We start from the raw sequence: 19039 nt of genomic DNA, 5'->3' as shown, positions 1-19039 counted from the left end.
AGAGGATAAGAGCCAAAAGGGTATAAATCTTACTTAGTAAGATAAGGATGAAAAATAATAAAATAAAATAAAAAGGGGCTGCCCACTTTTATAAATATCTAAATACCCTTACTATCAAGATATGATAAATCGAAAATTCAAGTATTCGCTAAAAAAAACTTTTGGGGTGTTACAACTCTCTCCCCCTTAATAAATTTCGTCCCGAAATTTACCTTATGCTAGTCTCAAAACAAATGGGGATATTGAATTCGCATATCCTCTTCTCGCTCCCAGGTAACGTCTTTGCCAGAATGATTTCTCCAAAGAACTTTTACTAATGGGATTTTCTTGTTTCTAAGCTCTTTTGTCTCATACGCCAAGATTTGGATAGGTTCCTCTTCATATGTCATGTCAGGGCTGACCTCAATGGATTCAACAGGAAGAACATGAGATGGATTTGAGCGATATCTTCTAAGCATAGAAACATGGAAGACATTGTGGATCTTATCTAACTCCGGTGGAAGAGCTAGTTTATATGCAACTGGACCAACTCTCTCAAGTACTTCATATGGTCCAATAAATCGAGGACTAAGTTTTCCTTTTTGGCCAAACCTCATAATCTTCTGACAATTATATTTCTGTTTTGGAGCAAATTACGAACTGACTACTGGAGAAGTGGTTAGTGCAGTATTTCCTCCACAACAGAAATATAATTGTCAACATATTTGTGTAGAAACCAAGGGAAAAAATATAATTTGGTTAATGCGGAAGGATCTTTATAAAATTCATTTTGAAAACTTGTTGTTTCATTATCAGTAAAATTTGTAAAAAACCATTTTCGAAATGGCTCCCATTTGGGTGTATAAAATTCTTTGCTAATTTCCAGTCTTGCGGGTGATCCCCGACTAAAATCAATTCTTTGATCTGAATCCATTAAAAATCTTTAAATTCCATATCAGACGCAGTCAATTCTATATCTGGAATACTAGTAGCAATATTATCCTGGTCAATCTTAAGACCACTAACTCTATTAGTGTCAGTTTCTCTATTTTGAGAAGTAGAAGCTCTAGATGGGGACTTGACAATATAATCAATTGGCGAAATATAAAAATGACATGAAGAATTTGATCTAGTTAGTCTAGATCTACTGCTAGTACTATAACTTTCAGCTTTATCTAATAAAGATGAAGGTTCACAAAATCTTAATTTAATGGTCCCATCTGGGGCTTGCTCAATTTCATAAATATCAGTATTTATATTATTTTGAGGAGGTGCAGCTCCTTCTATGACCCACTCTTTGGGAAAATCAATTTCATCCCATTTTATAGGTCTTCTAGTAACAACTTTGGATTTACCAAAATTAGTTTCTATCAAAATAGTTTCATTTTTGAAATCCATGATTTTACACATAGGATTCATAGTATATAATGGTTTAAAATATATTCTATAACAGATACATATAACCTCTATACCTGGCATGTAATCATAACCATGCAATTTAACACTTAATATTAAAGCGTCTAAAGAATTATCATCCTGCAATGATACCTGCAAGTTAGGATAAGCATTAAAATAAACAGGGCCATAAGCCAAACTAGTTTGTACTGTCCCTATAAGGGATTTTTTCCAATTTTTATTTGTATCATCTCTTAAAGTTGCTATAAAGCTTTCCGGCAAACCTCTTAATGTAAGTGGTTGGAATGCTACTTGTACTAACCCAATATGCATAAATCTATGAGTTTCCCTATAAGGAGCTAAATCACTTTCAGATAATAATCTAAAAGTAGCATGGTCACTATCAATTTAATTGTTTCTTCAGTGGTTTTAACCACTTGCTTGAAACCTAATTTCTCAAAAGTACCCATCTGATATATTAATCTGGTTGGATTTTAAGAATTGTCCATTTATTAAGAAGATCTAAATGTTGAGGCATATCATATTCTTCTTTTTTAGTATTTTTAACCGTATTTTTTCTTCTAATGATATCCATTAGAAAAAGAGTGTTGAACATATGACTACTTCTGTACCATGACTCTGATATCATTAACTGCAGATCTATTCTCATTGCATAAGGGTATGACTATTTCTGTACCATGGCTCTGATACCATTAACTACAGATCTATTCTCATTGCATAAGAGTGATATATGTTCAACACTCTTTTTCTAATGGATATCATTAGAAGAAAAAATACGGTTAAAAATACTAAAAAAGAGGAATATGATATGCCTCAACATTTATATCTTCTTAATAAATGGACAATTCCTAAAATTCAACCCAGATTAATATATCAGATGGGTACTTTTCAGAAATTAGGTCTCAAGTTGTTGTCTTTCATATAGACCATGTCTCTTAATTTACTGATTCAGCTTGATCTCATTGCATGAGGCTAAACCTTCTTGCATGCATGTTCCTATTAATTTCCCAGAAGTATAACTATCATAATTGATACTAGCTTCCCCTTTCCTAAGAGCTTTCCTAAGAGTATAATTTATTGTATCTCGCATAATATCTTTTTATAATAATGTTCTTAATGTATGTTACATTGTTTTATTCTTAATGTATGTTACTACCTTAATTATATATTATTTGTAATTACATATAGTTTAATATATGAGATAGAATATATTCTGTTATTGTATCTCACATAATATCTTTTTATAATAATGTTCTTAATGTATGTTATGTTGTTTTATGTTAATTTAGTTGCTCTATCATAATCTAAACTTTTATTATAAATATTAAAATTCCTTTAGAAAGTGTAACGTATAGTTGGCCAAGTGAAAAATCATGTTACGACACATATACTATACAAATGAAAATGCCGTATCGTTGTAATTACAAACACATTAAAAATTAGTTGGAACAAATTCCTTCATTTTTTTAAAATAAAATTGAATTTTGGGGATAAACATGCGTGGAGGCATATTGACCTATCAATTTTTTCTTGAGAAGTTAAGTAGGTTATAAAATTAAAATTTGATATTATGTTTGTATTCCTCGTGAAAAAGAATTGTAACCTCAACATATGAGCCAACACATTCTTAAGGTAGAATATTCAAAAGCAATATCTAGTCAAAGTAAATTCATATCTTTTAGGAGTAAAAGGGATAAATTGGTTGTTATAACAAATTTATAACTATTTCAAAGTTTCAAATCAGAGACGGATCTAGGATTTGAAGGTGGCGGGTGCCACAATTTTCTTCAATGTACATCTTGTTAGGAACGTATATTTGGGTCGGGTCCATCTCTTTTTAGTTTATTACGGTCAACTTAATAGGCTTTTTTTTATTTGCAAATATGAAATTACATCTCAAAAATAAAAAAAACGAACATAATTAGCATCTTAAACAAGGAATCACACCCATTAACACCGTTAACAACAGAAGTAAAATCAACATTTTCACTAAGGGACTTGCATCTCTTATGTATATTAAAAATGAATTTGCACAAGTAAAATAAAATCTTCAATAAGGGAATTACACCAATCAAACTAAGAAAAATAATAGAAAAACTCTTCAATAGGTAAATACACCCCATAAGTAAATGTAGAATTAGATAAACTACAAGTTCTCAAAAGTAATCATAAATTTCATATTTTTTCTAAGCAGTGCGTACGAAATTTTCAACACAATTTAAGTAGTAAAGTGATTCAAATTGACTTTAACAATTATAGAATAACATAAATTTTTATAATACGCTCCCTCCGTCCATTTTTATTTGTCCATTATACTAAAAATATATGTCCACTTTTACTTGTAAGTTATATAGTTTGAAAAAACAAGACATAATTTACCATTTTATACCTATTTTACCCTTATTATTAAGTACTCCAATTCATTTCTCATTTTATTTATTGCTTATTAAGAGTGTCCCAAGTCAAATATAGACAAGTAAATATGGACGGAGGGAGTAATAAACAAAAAAAATTATATAAAAAAAATTAAATTTTGATCTCAATCCAAAATTCTCATTGAGACCCAAGTTTTTCGATTTAAATACTCACAGGTTTGAGATTAGAGAAATGCTTAATTTAAGGGATTTTGAAGTTTCTATTTGTGTGTTCTCGCTAGAGATCACAGATAAAATAATAGAAAAGAGGAAAGGCAATATAAATAATAAAAAGATAAATAGAAAATTGGAGAACTGAAAAGGGAATTACTGGTACAAAGGAAGTAAAAAGCACAAAGAAAGACGGGAGTCGGAAAATGATCAAGATAGATTCAAACTTGTGTCTACCAGCCGTGGCACCTTTGTCTAATTTACGACTGGGGATGACCGGTTCAAATATTTAACTTAATTGAAGCAAATTACAACATAAGTATATAAAAAAATTATTAATCTAGAGGGTGCCATGCCACCCTCACCCTAAAGGGTGGATCCGCCCCTGTTTCAAATATATAATTAGTTTATCTAAAGATTAATTATTATTACAATTTTACATGATATGATAGCTTGATTTATTTTCTTAAGGATATAAAAGATTGTAAATAAGAGATGGATTATATAAGGTAAAATTTTAATTTCAAATATTAGGACTTTGTACATAGTTCAAATTAAAAAAATTATAAGCAAAAGTTTTGGTTAAATATTAGAACCAGATAAAAAGTCGATCAATACTTAACGTAAGAATTTCGTGATTATATACATATTAGGGCACGTGCTTTGTGCGTATACCTATATCAATGAGTATAAATTTGGATTGAGAACATGTTACATTAAAAAATATAGGAAAAATTACGATCTAAGATTTGCTTTCCGCAGATGCATTGCATATATGCAATTTACCAAAAACACATATCTATATATAAAGTGCACCATAAAAAAAATTATTGAAGAATAGTATTACTCTTTCCAAAAAGATTAAAATATGAAGAAAAAGATAGATCGGGGAAGTGGGTTTACCTTAGCTTGATGGCTTGATGATAATTCAAGAGAATTTGCCTTGAGCTGTTGATTTAAAAAAAAAATCGAACCTGTCACAACTAATTATAAAATAATGACCATAATCGATTTTTTTGAAAAACTAAAACTTAACAATTTCATCTCATTTATTAGTATGAAAAAAGATTCTATAATAATGCATTTCACCTATTAGTATGAAAAATATTATCCAACACTACAAGAAAACACCTTATTTGTGGAGGTTTTTTTTAAGTTTTGTGGCGGTTTTCGACCTCCACAAATGAAATTGTGGGGGTTTTAAGAAACGCCAAAGTTATGGTCGCCACGACGCTTTTTGTGGCGGTTTTAAAGAACCCCCACGACGACCTCCGCAAATTGAAATTTTAATTAGTGGGGGTTTTAAAGTCAATTAAGGACGGTCCAGGACCTCCACCATATTATTTTAATAATCCAAGATATTTAATTTTTGGGGTTTTGTAACTGTCGCAAAATGATCTGAATTTTTTAAAAAAATTAATTAGTGGCAATGTATAACCGCCACAATATAAGCTTTATATTTAAAAACATTTTAATATGTTGGGGTCTACAATCGCCACAATATAATTTCATTCATTTATAAAATTTCAATTACCGTCACAAATTGATTATTGGAACGTGTGTTTTTCCCATTAAAAATGTTTATAGCATGAATAAATAAAATCAAGCTTGTATATAATATACATATTAAATAAATAGTTTACTAAATAACATATAACATAAATCATAATTCATAAAAATATCCATAATAGCAAAAGTCACAAATTCAAGTACTACATAACAAACTGAAGTAATATAAACTAATGTCTGCTAAACATTACTACGTTAAATTCATAGAAGCAAAAGTCTTGCCACGCTGAAATAGATAAATTCTAAGTATTTGCTTGATCATTTCCATTGATGTCACCCGATGATCCTCTTATATTCGCCGGAGAAGTAGGTTCACTCCCATCATCATCGCTAGGCTGAAAAAAAAAAAAAAAGCATATTCGATGAGAAGTCTAAAAGTTAACGTCTAACTAATCAGATATCAATACGCAATACACTGGCTAAATCATGTTAAATGGAGCATTAGGGGGAGGACAGCAACTCAGATTTCTGGTAAATACAATACTTTTGAACACCCTCAAGGATAACATAAAAAGTAAACAAGTTTTTTTTTTAAAAAAAAGTGAAAAGGATTGTTAGGTTAGATAGATGAATATGTCTCTAAGCTTTTTTCAATGCTGCAGTTCTCTATATAAATAGCTCATTCTCCTATTATTCATATCCTATTATTCATAATATACTTGTAAGCTACCCACACAAAGATTTATCACTTCAATAAACAATTAAAAGAGAGGATTTCTTTTTATTGTTTACAGAGGAGATTTACTTGACTTTTATATTTGGTGTAATACATTTGTTTACTCCTCATCGGTTTCTCGTTTTATTCATGACTAACAGTTGGGGAAGATTATGTCATTCAGCTAGGGTACTGGTACATGAAGAGTATATCCTTCTAAAAGTTTTGCATTCTAGTAGTTTTTTACCTCTGGCAGTTGTCTTTCTGATGATATTTCTCTGTTCATAAGAAGGAAAAAGTTTGCATTATGATATTTAGCAACTGGAGTTTTATGTGCTTAAGCAATTGATAATGAAAAAAAAAATTGAACTTTAAACTTTAAGGAGCTAGAAGGGTGATGAAACAAATTGTAGCATTATGAAAGAACAACTTATGGAGTAGGCAAGTTCATACTCCTAAATCTCCATTTATAGCTTGGGACCTAGTGTGTAGCCCAAAGAAAGAAGGGGGACTGGACATTACTGATTGTGTAGTTTGAAATGAAGCGGTTGTGGCAAAATATGTATGGAACATTGCCAAAAAAAGTGACAACTTGTGGGTGATATGGGTGAACCATATCTATCTAAAGGGGCAAGACTGGTGGCAGTATAAAGTTCTACAAGATAAGTGTTGTTGGTACTGGAAGAAGCTATGTGAAGCCCGGAATAAATATGCAGCAGGGTATGTGCAAAATGGGTGGCTCACTAGCTCAGGGAACTACACTATTAACAATGGATATCAGTGGAGGAAGGGGCTGGAACACAATGGTCAAATTGGATGGGGTATGGAAAAAACCAATGTCCCGGCTACGCTTTATTTGTTGGCTAAAAATGGCCATATGCCAAGATGATAAATGCATCCTATATGACAAAGCAAAAGAGTCACTGGAACGTTTTTACTTTGAGTGTGTATACTCTCAGGCTTGCCCAAAAGAGGTACTACGCTAGTTACAATTGCAGATGCAGATCTTAGTGCTTCAAGGGGTGGGGAATAGAATGGCGAGAAGGGCTAAGGGTCGAATTAGTAGAGCTTTTCTATGGGCAGTGGTAGCAGCACTGATTTACCATGTATGGAAGGAAAGAAACGAAGTTCTTTGGGAAAAAAAAAGTACTAAGACGGCAAGTGATAAGCAAACATATCATGACGGAAAGCAAGCATAGAATTTTGGAGTATCTAGGTAGGAAGCCAAAGTGTCAAGACAGGACATGGATAGAAGACATATTAAAGAGATGAGAGATACAGAGGAATGAGTAGGAGTAGTGAGCCAGCACTGGAGAAAGTTTCTTTTTCTTCAGTTTTAGGATTGAAGTTGTAATTTTGTTGTGGTGTTTTAATAAGATGTGGATCATCTGACCAAAAGAACTTTAAGAAGCTACTACTACTGATGAATTCCCTTCTTTGAGGCAATATCTAGAAATTAAAGTGGTCAACATATCCAATGATTTCATACAGAAACATTATTTTTTATGAAAACATTGCTAAGTGATACAAATCGTTTCTACATATGGTTTCACAAAAACTAAAAAAGACTTCTCATAACACCAGAAATACACTTACAACGAGAGAATTAGACATATATAAGTAGTCACTATTCAGTCTAAGTAGCCTAGACATATGAGCTTATGAAAATGTGTAGAAGCTGATTCTTCCTATTTAAGTTTAAAACAAACTAAACCAAATTTAACACGATTTGTACTCTATAAATTAAGATTAACACAGATTGATGCTCAAAATGCAATCCAAATAAAGCTTATAAGCCTTAACTAAAACACATTTACACTAGATAAAATCAAATGACATAGGCGGTTCAAGATGTTTATTATTTTTCAATAATTTAACCAAACCAGATGGAAAGATAACACAGGAAACATATAACACAAATCAGAAATTCCAGAAGTTCTTACCTGTGGTTGAGGAGCAAACAGATCAACAAATTCTTCAGGAACCCCTCCTTCCTTTGATATCATGTAATCCTTCAGTGCAGTCAAGGTTCCTTCTAATTGGGACTCCAAACGCGCGACCTTTTGATGCAAATAGGTAGAAGTTGCAGATGACGCATCAAAGCTAGATGTAGAAGTGTTCAGACCATTAAGTCGTCGCTTGAAATTATTGAATGTATTTGAAGGAGTTGCTCCCATACCCATACATCGTACCCTCCCAGAGTGCTCTGCCCCTAACACCTTGCCGATATTATCATTTGCAGAAATTTCAGACTCACTGCCTTGATTCAGTTGAATTTGTTCCTACAAGCAGACAAATTATCAATTAGTATGTATTAAATCATATATATACCTCTGCATTTTATTGATTCACCTACAAGCTCGCTAGTCATAAAATTTATGCTTGAAATTATTTGACATTCAACAGTTTTATGGTAATTAGTACAGGTTACCATTTTATGAAAGCACCCATGTTAACCTCATCACTAAATTCTGTAAAATCAGTCACCGTGTTCTTGATGTCATCCACAACGCATTAATCAACAAGATAGATAGATTCAATGAGTAACATAGCTAGATAGAGAATCGTAAAAAAAAGTGTGTCGCTTTACTTTCATGTTGTGATACTTTAAACAATGCAAAAGTTATTCTATAAAGACGTTAGCATGGTGTGTGGCACTGACAACATTAGTGTAGCAGATAACTACTCCAGCTCTTTCAAAGAGTAAACATCATCTAAACTACGAGTACCAAAAGCCTTCATTTGCATAATACTTAATTTGCATTTAAACAGTCAATTTGCAGGGAGTCTCAAGTAAAGGTAGATTAACCATGACAAGTGAGAAAATGTTATGCTTCTTACCATTTCAATAAAGGAATGAGAAATATGATTTTGTAACTTGTAAGAGTTTGGACAATATGAGTTAGAAAACATGGTATTCGAATTTAAACTTGAAAAATATAATTGGAAATGAACTTGAAGAAGAACTTACCACTATAGTCCTTGCCTCGTCATTGACAAATGAACCATCCTTTCTCTTATGAGTTTCGATAAACATTTTTCCTCGACTAGGATTTTGTCCAGTTTCCAACAACTAAGAAGGAGTTAAATTAAGTACATTATAACAAAATACTTGAATTAGATAAAAAGAAGAAACACTATTATGTTTTTTTCCAGGTTCCAACAACTAAGAAAGAGTTATACTAGTTTTATTTTCCCACACTTTGTATATATGGCAGCTTTATAGAAATTCAATATTAAGTATATTTAACAAAGCACTTGAATTCTAGAAAAAGAAGAACGCTATTAAGTTAATATGAATACCAGCTCATGTCGTCTTCTCGAGTTAGCTTTTGAACCACCGGTGTGAGGAATTTTTTGCTTGCGTCGAATTTCTTTATTTCTTCGACAAAGCTCCTATTAACATAAATGAGTACAACTTAAGAAGTTAGTCTAATATTTAATCACAATGTCAACAAAACCTCTTGAGATAATCAGAATCTTACAATTGTTTCTTCTTTTAGACGATAAGCAACAAATCCAGCCCACTGATCTCTATATATACCCACTGGCACATTTCTTAAAATTTCATTTCTGCACTTGGCTGGGTCATAAAATTCTTCCCACAGCCTTTGTCTATGTGTAGCCCACTTTTTATTTAAACTACAGTTGCAATATCTGTATGAAATGGCATCAGTAGTCCTAAAAAAGAATCGAGGCTTCAAATAGAAAAAAAATAAACAAAGTTAGTGTTGTAAACATGCATAAAATTCTAGTAGCAATAAATAATATATGTGTAACACCTTTAGGAGTGTTTCAAAGCAGTCTTCCATGTATTTTTTAGGAAGACCCGATGGCCCTGACCACCTGTCAAAATTAATTGGAAACAAATTGCCATCAATGGCCAATAATCCACAATATCCGGCAAGCAATCCTTGCGCTTCCCCATATGCTGCACCGTAGTAATCAAAGTTCACAATGATGCGTTCCCCCGTAGGCAGGTTGTTGACCTCATTGGCCTTGACATTTATCATCTTGGTAACGTTGTTTGAGTCTTTAATAAGAAAACAAGTTACTCAACTAAAACGGGAAAAGTAAGATATTTATTAAGTGAAGTAAACATATATACAAGGCATATACCTATTGCCTCTACTCTCCAATATTGCGTAGATGCCCGTCCAAGGCGTGCAACTGTTGCACGTGGATTAGAAGGCTGAGTTGGAGCTTCTTGTTGTGGTAGGACTTCATCAGCTAGTGAAGAATTTGCTGGAGCAGGTGGGGGGGCTTGTAACAATGTTGAGGGCTCTATAGCATGTGAACGGGCTGGAGTTGTTGATGATGAAGAACTTCCATGAGCATCATGTGATCCTTGAGGCGACTTTAATGGATTCTGGAAACGTTTAACCTTTGGCATGGTGCTGCATATTCATAAAAAAATGAAAAATAGGTGAATTAAATATGGTGAAGCACTCGCTGAGAAAACATGGAGCTATAAAGTGAATAGTAAAACTTGACTGGAAAAGCATTGTTATTTCTATGTCAGAGTCATGACACCTATTGATTGAAAGGAGTAGATGAGAAGAGTCACTTGCACTGTCCTATATAAAACGAAGGGAAGGAAAAGAAAGGATAGGGAAGAAAAAAGATGGTCGGACTCGACATCAGCAAGTCAAAAGTAAGCATAACATTAACATTAAAAAAATTTAAACTAAAGAAAAAGTAACAAAAAATAGCATCGCATCTCAAGGTACAAAATGACTTTCCTGCATCTCTATATCAGGAAAACAAGCATACATCTTGTATGCTTAAAAACGTTAACCTCTAATTGGCATTCTCTTCATTAGTATATATAGTATCTCTTAGTTAACTTCAAAATCTTCTTAGTAAAAAACACATGAGAAGTCCAGTTTTATTATGTATAAATATAAACTCTTATTGCCCTATTTACAAGCTAACTATCCCCCATCTCATTGCCCGGTTGTCACAGATTATTCTCTAGTCTTTTTACCACAATGATTACTCGACAAATGCAAAGAGAATATTTCTGAAGTACATGAATAACCAATTAACAAAACAAAATTTAACATAAGACATAAATTAAAATGCACAAAAAAGAATGGATAGGTCGCTACAAACTAGTTTTTGAAAAAGATCTAACGATAGTTTTTAAACCGTTTGAAACCGTAGATCGAATTCACCAAGAATCAAATAGCTGCACGATTTGGGTAAAGCTTAAAAGAACATAGATGAAAACTAACCTGACTGTCCTGATTCTTGAACATAGATGAACAGCTCTGGAAAGACAGCAGTTTCAATAAATAAAAGGCTAAGTAAGTTTCAGAACGGTTTATATCAAATCAGCAAAGAAGCGGTTTCTAAAATACGAGGGAAACGAAAAATAATGGTGGAGGGAAATAAAAAATAATGGAGGGAAGCAGTTGGCTCCATATTGGACTCTGTCGTAGATGCCTAGGTGTTGTAGAACTTTCAGGGAATGTAAAATCTTAATATATTTAGAAATTAATTGCTCCATGAAAAGAAAAAAAAAAGTATTTTGGTCATACATAATTTTTTTAAAAAAGAAATAGGTACGGTTTGCTCAAAAATTGATGTTTAGTACCAGCCAATTTGGTACTTTTGTTTGCCTATGGGAATACATATGATTATGCCCGGGCATAGAGTATTCAGACCTGGCTCGGGCCAGCTCGGCTCTATTACACTTTAGCCTATTCAGACACCAACTTAGAATTTATATTTTAACCATCAAAATTAGCATTATACTAATTATATTTTTTTAAATTACGAGTTCAGACCTACTATTTGTTGCAATTATAATAAATTCTTACGCATAAATTTATTGTCTACGTCTTTAGTACTAGTTCAGATGAACCAACAACTATATAGTTGCATTCACCCCTAACTCAGCTCAAATCAACTCGTTTTAAAAAGAGGCATGATTCGGCTCGACTAGTTTCATATTCAAATTTGATTTGGCTCCGCTCGTTCAAAGATCGAGCTTAATTGAGCTGGATCGATTCATTTAGCTCGATTGATTGTGTAACTTGTTATTTAGAAAGTAACATTCAATCATTAGGCTCAAGTGCTAAGTAAAATCAACTTTTAATATGATATATATATATGTGTGTGTGTGTATTCTATTCATATGTATTCGACTGTATGCGAATTGTTTAACATCAATTAAAAAGAGGTATATGATTCGGCTCGATTAGTCACCATCATCTTCAACTCCCAACTCTCCCACCGCGTCGGTGGTTTTACTTTCCTAATTTAAGAAATTCAATCAACTCGGGATCTAACGCGATTCATTACTCGTTGTAAAGATGAAAAAACATGTTTAGTGAAATAAGCACATCAAGGCCTCCTTTAATTTAGTTTTTCAGAAATAACACTTCAACTTTCTTTTTTGTTCTAATTCAACAACAACAACAACAACAACATACCAAGTGAAAATCTCACAATGTGGGGTCTGGAGAGGGTAAAATGTACGCAGACCTTACCCTACCTTGGGATGTAGGGAGACTGTTTCCGAAAGACCCTCGGCTTAAGAGAAAACAAGACAAAAGTGCAAATATTTGATTAAATGCGGAATATAACAAACAAAAAAAGATTTTCATTACGTATTAAATGTGTAATCGAAAATATGTCATATACTTTTGTGTGAGTATAAATTATTTTACTAAGATTTAGGAGTGAATGATAAGTTTAAAATTTAATTATTTTAAATAAAAAAGTAAAACATTTTTTAAACATGATAATAAAGAAAGCACGGAAAAGGGTCAAAAATACCCCTGAACTATTTGAAATAGACTATATATACCCTCCAACGTGGAAGTCTTTTTACACGTGGGCATGCCACGTCAGCTTTTCAACAGGCCCGGCGAGGGTACTTATGCTACCAAATGCAAACGGAGGGTATATATGGTCTATTTCGAATAGTTCAGGGGTATTTTTGACCCTTTTCTGTACATTTCATATGTTAATCCAATAGTCAATATTTGTGAGTTTGTACTTCTACACTTACTTATTCGACTACAAGTGAATCGTTTATTGTCAATTTAAAAGACTTAAGGATAGGGAACTCTATGCAAAGTTTCCTATGGTCTGATGCTTGTGAGAAGAGTTTTCAAGAATTAAAGTCAAGATTGACTACGACACAGTGTTAACTTTGTCGACGGGTTCAAGCGGCTTCGTAGTGTATTGCAAAATGGGAAAGTCATCTATGCTTAAAGGCAACTGAATAATTATGAGAACTTTCCCACACCTGACCTCTAGAGAGAGCGGTTGCAGTATTTTCTGCGCACGCTCTTATTCCGAATTAATTGCACTACTCACTTGACTGTCGGTAAAAATTCCCACTTTTGTCGCTAATTCCTCGAGTTTTAGCAATATTTATATACCGACAATTAAAATGACCACTAAAATTCTCCCAAAATATCTCTCAGGTCAGACATTCTTTGGCCTTTGTTATTTATTTTCTTGACGAATTTATATCACTAGACAAGGTATCTATCGGCCTCTGTTATTAATAAAATTCAACCTTGTCTGTACAATGTGGGAAAAATATGAGCTTGCAAAAATAATTATAGCTAATATCAATTTAGAGCTTATAGTGTATCCTAAATTGACTTTACAATCTAATAACCTAGCCAATGCAATGTAAGCAAAATTGCAAAAATAAAAGTAACGGACAAAGTTGTCTTTGCTTCTTGTAACATCTTCTGCTTCCTCTAGCTTCCTCGTATACTATTCAGCGAACGACTCCTTAACTAATGCAGTATCTGCATTTGCCAATTCCAGTTGCAACGTACGTCCTTTTCGGCCCAAAAGTAGAAACAGAGCCAGTACATAGGCTGTCGACATATTCTTCTCACTTGAAAAAAATTATAGTTGTACCATACATCTGACATATCAAACTAACAGACCATTAAGATAGGCAAAAACAGAACCAGCAGCTGTAGCATTCTCGCCCCATTTTTTCTAAAAGTTTTTCACGCCACAAGCAGCAGACTAGTGTTGAAATCCGACCTTTCCACTGCCAATCTTGATCGTCAATCCTTTTGCAATGCATGAACATCATTTTAAAGCTCTTGCAAGAAACGCCGGCATTGCATTTATCTAAATTGAGAATCCTTTGAGCTTGCGATGTAAGATCTTGCTATGCTCTCTTCATTTCTCTCAACTCTATTGAAGATTCTGGAGTTCCTTTCAATCCATATAGCATGCACTTTTTCATCTTATAACATTCTTAGTAGTGCATTCTTGGATTTCCTTTTTGCTTTCTTGATCACCCATTGTTGTCGCTGCTGCCAACTCAATCTGTCATCATACTACATTTAAATTAATAAACAAAAAAACAAAAAAATAAATGCAGATGAGGAAATAGAAGTTGAAGAAGAATAAACAGGGAAAAGATGAAAAAAATCGCAGCAAAATAAATGAAATAAACACTACTTAATTATGCAATAGTGTTACCTTCTGATAAAGCACCATATAAATAAGTTTTCTATTCAGACATGGCATCTACTCTTAAGTTAGTAGCAACATTCGCCTCACCAATTAGATGGTCTGTAGCCAGTTGTATATACTCATCACCATGGCCAAAATATTGTTCAAGATCTTGCTCTTGGTATGGTTCATTCTCATATACTTCATCTTCCACTACTTCTTCTCCCATTTCATACAAATCTCTTGGTTTTATATGCACAGCAACACTCCACCCTTTATTGACCACATCATCCACATAGAACACCATTTGTGCTTGAGATGCTTCAATGTAAGGCTCATGCTCTTCCCGTTCACCAGAATGAATCAATCTATCAAAACTAACACAATTAAAATTCCAACGATCCTTTTTATACCCTCTATCTCGAGTAGTGTCTGCCCATTTACATTTGAAAAGAACAACCCTGAACCGACCATAATAATTAATCTCAATTATGTCTTCTAACTTCCCATAATATGGTAAGTCAGCTTGCCTTAAATTCCCATCAACACTACTTGCAACACATGATGTGTTAGAGGTTAAAAAAACTCCACTATTCTGTGTTTTCAGACCTTCTTCTCGAGCCAAGATTCGAAATTTAAACCCATTGATGTTATATGCAGTAAATCTTCTTGCATTTACTGATGGACCTCGTGCTAGAAATATTAGATCAGCAGAAATTGTGTCTATTGTGTCCGGATTCATAATCTAAATTAAAAAAAATTAGTCTTAGTCAGGTTTCCCAATTCAAAAGGAATAATAAACCATGATAAATGATTGCTTACTTACCCGCTTCTTGAACCAATCAACAAACTCTTTATTAACTCTTTTTTCTATATCTGTAGGTGAAGGTTTTCTTCCTTTTGAACTCCTCTTTATATACTGTCTAAATTCACTACATTGAAGAAGAACATTAATTATAAGGAACATGACTACCATGTTTCAAATGTTACAATGACAAAGAATATAAAGTTCGTAAGAATTACTCACTCCACAAATGGCATGACTATTGCACAATTCAGAAGCACATATCGATGAGCATGTAGTTTCTGCATATGAGTTAAAAGGAGATTTTCTGGAGCTGATGCAGGTTTACCTAATTGAGGGAAGATAGAGGACGTTCCAAAAGGTTCAATGTCATTTGGGTCATCACGAACACGCCTAGGTCTATTGAACCTTGTCTCAATATCCTCCATATACCGAGAACAAAAAGTAAGAGTTTCTTCAGCTAAGTAACCCTCCGCTATAGAAGCTTCTGATCGTGCCTTATTCCGTACAAAGGACTTAAAATGACCTAATTCCCTACAAAAATAATGGGCAATAAGTGTAAAAACTATTTAAATTGACTAAAATACATATGGATTTACATTAGAAATGCCGATGATTTACCTCTCCACAGGATACATATGCCGATAATGCACTGGACCTCCGAGTTTTGCTTCCTGTACTAGATGGACAGTTAAGTGAACCATGACTGTAAAAAATGATGGAGGAAATAGTATCTCTAGGTGGCAAAGTGTAATCTCAATGCGCTCTTGGAGCTTATCAAGATCTGAAAGATTCAAGCTTTTGCTAGAAAGTTCTCTGAAAAATGAGCAGAATTCTACCAAAACTGCAGTTACATTGTCTGGCAACACATTACGAATCGCTAATGGTAGCAATTGCTCAATGATAATATGACAGTCATGACTTTTCAACCCAAAAATCTTTCTTTGTACCAAATCAATACATCTAGAAATATTACTCGAGTAGCCATCTGGTACTACAACATTCTTCAAAGTTGTAAGAAACAACTTGTTGGTATCACGCTTATTATCACGCGTAAGCGAAAACACAGCAAGACGATATGTTCCATCATCATCCGGCCAAAGATCGCGCCTTATTCCCATTTCTTTTAGATCCTTTCGGGCATTAATATGATCTTTTGATTTTGATCTATCATGAAGAAGTGTATATAAAATATTGTCGCATACATTTTTTTCAATATGCATAAAATCTAGATTATGACGCAACAAGTTAGTCTCCCAATATGGAAGTTCAAATAATATACTTCTCTTATTCCATTGCTTAGTTGCTCGTCTCGGTCTTTTCCCTCTGCCATCCAAAGCTGCTCCTCTCCCTTCTTCTATTTGACGCAAAATATCAGATCCTAATAATTTTATTGGTGGATCTCGTTCCTCTGTGCTTCCATTAAAGAGAACTCGATTCAATCTAAATCTATGATTTCTTTTTAGGAAGCGTCGATGACCCATAAAGCACCACTTTTTACTGTGACGAAGACGACAAGGTTCTGAGTCAAAGTTACAAGTTGGGCAAGCAAAACCGGTATGTGTGTTCCAGCCAGATAGGATACCTAACCCAGGAAAGTCACTAATTGTCCACATAAGAGCTGCTCGCATTCTAAAAGCTTCATTAGATGATGAATCAAAAGTTTCCACACCATCATTCCATAGCTCACGTAATTCCTTTACGAGGGGTTGTAAGTACACATCAATATTATTTCCAGGCATCTGCTTTCCTGGAATGATCATTGATAGGATGAAGGATGTGTGCTTCATACAAATCCAAGGAGGAAGGTTGTACGGAATCAAGAAAACTGGCCAAATACTATAGGTAGAACTCATTGTTCCAAAAGGATTAAAACCATCACTAGCAAGGCCTAAGCGAACATTTCGAGGATCCGAAGCAAATTCAGAGTGTGTCAGATCAAATGTCTTCCAGGCCTCACCATCCCGTGGATGCCTTATCAACCCATCTCTGTTACTACCCGAAACATGCCATCTCATGTGCTCTATGAGTCTTACGACACATATATAATCTTTGCAACCTTGGTTTTAGTGGAAAATAACGCAAAATCTTTGCAGCTTGCTTTTTCTTCTTCTTAGGGTCCCATTTAGATGTACCACAATACTTACATGCTTCCAATTCTGAATCACCGTCCCAATATAACATACAATTATTTGGACATGCCGGTATCTTGGTGTAGTCAAGACCAAGTTTGTTAATGATTTTTTTGGCCTCGTAAAAGGAAGGAGGGAATTTTGCATTTTCAAATGCATCTCTCAGCAAATCCAGTATCATAGACAATGCCTTGTCACTTAATCCACACAAGACCTTTATATGATACAACTTTATTATAAACTCTAGCTTTGTGAACTTGCTACCTTCATACAATGTTTCATTTCCATCTTTGAGAAAATTATGAAAGTCACTAGGCTCCTCTCGATGCCCCTCATTTGATATTTCATCTGAACCCAATGGTTGCGATATCCCTACATCAGCAGCTTGGTAACTTTGGTGCCCAAATGCATCATTAATCATTGTTTCTATTGGATTTTCTGGGTGAAATGTCTCTTGCATTACATCTATATTACCAGAAGACTTTGCTACCCGTTTCTCACCATGAAGATCCCAAAGAACATAATTTTGTGGGAATGGCTTACAAATCAAATGATCGTACACTATATCTCTAATTTTCCACTTGCTAAAACCACATATAGGACATGGACATCTTATTGTATCTCCAGCAGCCGAATTCTGAAATGCAAAATCTAAAAATTCATTCAAACCATGTTCATATTCAGCTGTGTTCTGTGGCTTTCCAATCCAAGATTTATCCATTGAACAAGAAAGAAGAATCATATAAATAGGCATGAATCGTCTAGAATATACCTTCAAAAAGCAATCCTCCAAGCTCAAATGGAAAATCCAAGCTTCAATTCAATGGCGTAGATTTGGCTCTGAAAGGAAGGATGAGAACTACAAACCAAAAAACCCTAATCAGAAGAAAGAAGAATTTGGCGGAACAAGTCTCAGGAGGGAACTAAATTGGTGCCTTTTCTGGTGATAGTTAACGAAAAGTCCGTTATTATCTCTTATTTAAGCCAATGCAGAATCAGATAAAATAAATGGAAAAATCAATATATAAATTTTTATTTATTTGTGACGCTTTTATCATGGAGACTAAAATTGTTAAACCTAAAAATTTACTTATAAAATTGTAACGTTTTGTAACCTTCACATAATGGCACAAAATTGTGGCAGTTGACAAAGCCTCCACAAATTGATATTAAACATGTGACTAATGTTGCATATAATTAGCTAGATATTTTTATCTCCCGGCTAAAATTTGTTGCTAATTGTTGTTAAAATTATTTGCTTAAATGTAAAATTCCTAAGATTTGAAAATAAAAGAAGACTCAATGTGCAAATTCTTGTAACTTTTTTTTTTCCTTTCAAAAGTAATATTATAGTTTTAATTTAGAAGTACTTATAACCATTAATAAATAAATACATGAGTATAAAGAACGAGAGGGCAAAAACTTAGGTATCTACATTAATTCTCTCCATAAA

The 19039-nt window shown here is 33.6% G+C and overlaps 3 protein-coding genes across 10 annotated transcripts; all 3 read right to left on the bottom strand.

Annotated features, from left to right (window-relative positions):
* Positions 1-224: 224 nt before the first annotated feature.
* Positions 225-596, bottom strand: LOC132042858 (uncharacterized). Its single transcript, XM_059433367.1, has one exon. It carries the CDS (start codon positions 594-596, stop codon positions 225-227), a length of 372 nt encoding a protein of 123 aa, XP_059289350.1.
* A 5038-nt stretch (positions 597-5634) lies between these two features.
* On the bottom strand, positions 5635-11726 carry LOC132042860 (uncharacterized). 6 transcript variants are annotated; one of them, XR_009411604.1, is made up of 9 exons: positions 11442-11726; positions 10324-10601; positions 9987-10237; positions 9690-9902; positions 9508-9600; positions 9176-9277; positions 8384-8486; positions 8148-8307; positions 5635-5884 (listed from the first exon to the last, which is right to left on the bottom strand). XR_009411604.1 is itself a non-coding variant. In XM_059433373.1 (9 exons), the coding sequence occupies exons 2-8, from the start codon at positions 10595-10597 to the stop codon at positions 8182-8184; spliced, it is 1119 nt and encodes a 372-aa protein (XP_059289356.1). In that variant the 5' UTR covers positions 10598-10601; positions 11442-11726; the 3' UTR covers positions 5635-5884; positions 8148-8181. The 6 variants fall into 6 exon arrangements, 4 of the variants coding, with proteins under 4 accessions (XP_059289356.1, XP_059289354.1, XP_059289353.1 ...); XM_059433373.1 differs by having other exon boundaries at positions 8148-8264; XR_009411605.1 differs by lacking the exon at positions 5635-5884 and adding an exon at positions 6360-6482.
* Positions 11727-13707: 1981 nt separating this feature from the next.
* LOC132042859 (uncharacterized) lies at positions 13708-18690 on the bottom strand. Of its 3 annotated transcripts, none has more exons than XR_009411603.1 (6): positions 16076-18690; positions 15677-15988; positions 15476-15581; positions 14677-15394; positions 14238-14520; positions 13708-14117 (listed from the first exon to the last, which is right to left on the bottom strand). XR_009411603.1 is itself a non-coding variant. In XM_059433369.1 (6 exons), exons 2-5 carry the CDS (start codon positions 17470-17472, stop codon positions 14708-14710), a joined length of 2502 nt encoding a protein of 833 aa, XP_059289352.1. In that variant the 5' UTR covers positions 17473-18223; positions 18359-18690; the 3' UTR covers positions 13708-14520; positions 14677-14707. The 3 variants fall into 3 exon arrangements, 2 of the variants coding, with proteins under 2 accessions (XP_059289352.1, XP_059289351.1); XM_059433369.1 differs by having other exon boundaries at positions 13708-14520; positions 16076-18223; positions 18359-18690; XM_059433368.1 differs by having other exon boundaries at positions 13708-14520.
* Between the last annotated feature and the right edge of the window lie 349 nt (positions 18691-19039).

This window comes from Lycium ferocissimum, unplaced genomic scaffold, assembly GCF_029784015.1.
Source record: "Lycium ferocissimum isolate CSIRO_LF1 unplaced genomic scaffold, AGI_CSIRO_Lferr_CH_V1 ctg1863, whole genome shotgun sequence".
NCBI lineage: Eukaryota > Viridiplantae > Streptophyta > Magnoliopsida > Solanales > Solanaceae > Lycium > Lycium ferocissimum.
The sequence above is the reverse complement of the archived record's forward strand: the minus strand, read 5'-3'. Positions and strand labels throughout refer to the sequence as shown.

Excerpts from the sequence above, each read along its gene's own strand:
- LOC132042858 (XM_059433367.1), bottom strand. The coding sequence starts at position 596 with ATGAGGTTTGGCCAAAAAGGAAAACTTAGTCCTCGATTTATTGGACCA.
- LOC132042860 (XM_059433370.1), bottom strand. The coding sequence starts at position 10,597 with ATGCCAAAGGTTAAACGTTTCCAGAATCCATTAAAGTCGCCTCAAGGA. Across the intron at positions 10,238-10,323 it reads TTGGAGAGTAGAGGCAATAG|ACTCAAACAACGTTACCAAG; the intron begins GTATATGCCTTG and ends TTCTTATTAAAG. Across the intron at positions 9,903-9,986 it reads GCTTTGAAACACTCCTAAAG|CCTCGATTCTTTTTTAGGAC; the intron begins GTGTTACACATA and ends TTCTATTTGAAG.
- LOC132042859 (XM_059433368.1), bottom strand. The coding sequence starts at position 17,472 with ATGAGATGGCATGTTTCGGGTAGTAACAGAGATGGGTTGATAAGGCAT. Across the intron at positions 15,989-16,075 it reads CATATGTATCCTGTGGAGAG|GGAATTAGGTCATTTTAAGT; the intron begins GTAAATCATCGG and ends TTATTTTTGTAG. Across the intron at positions 15,395-15,475 it reads TTGATTGGTTCAAGAAGCGG|ATTATGAATCCGGACACAAT; the intron begins GTAAGTAAGCAA and ends TTTTTAATTTAG.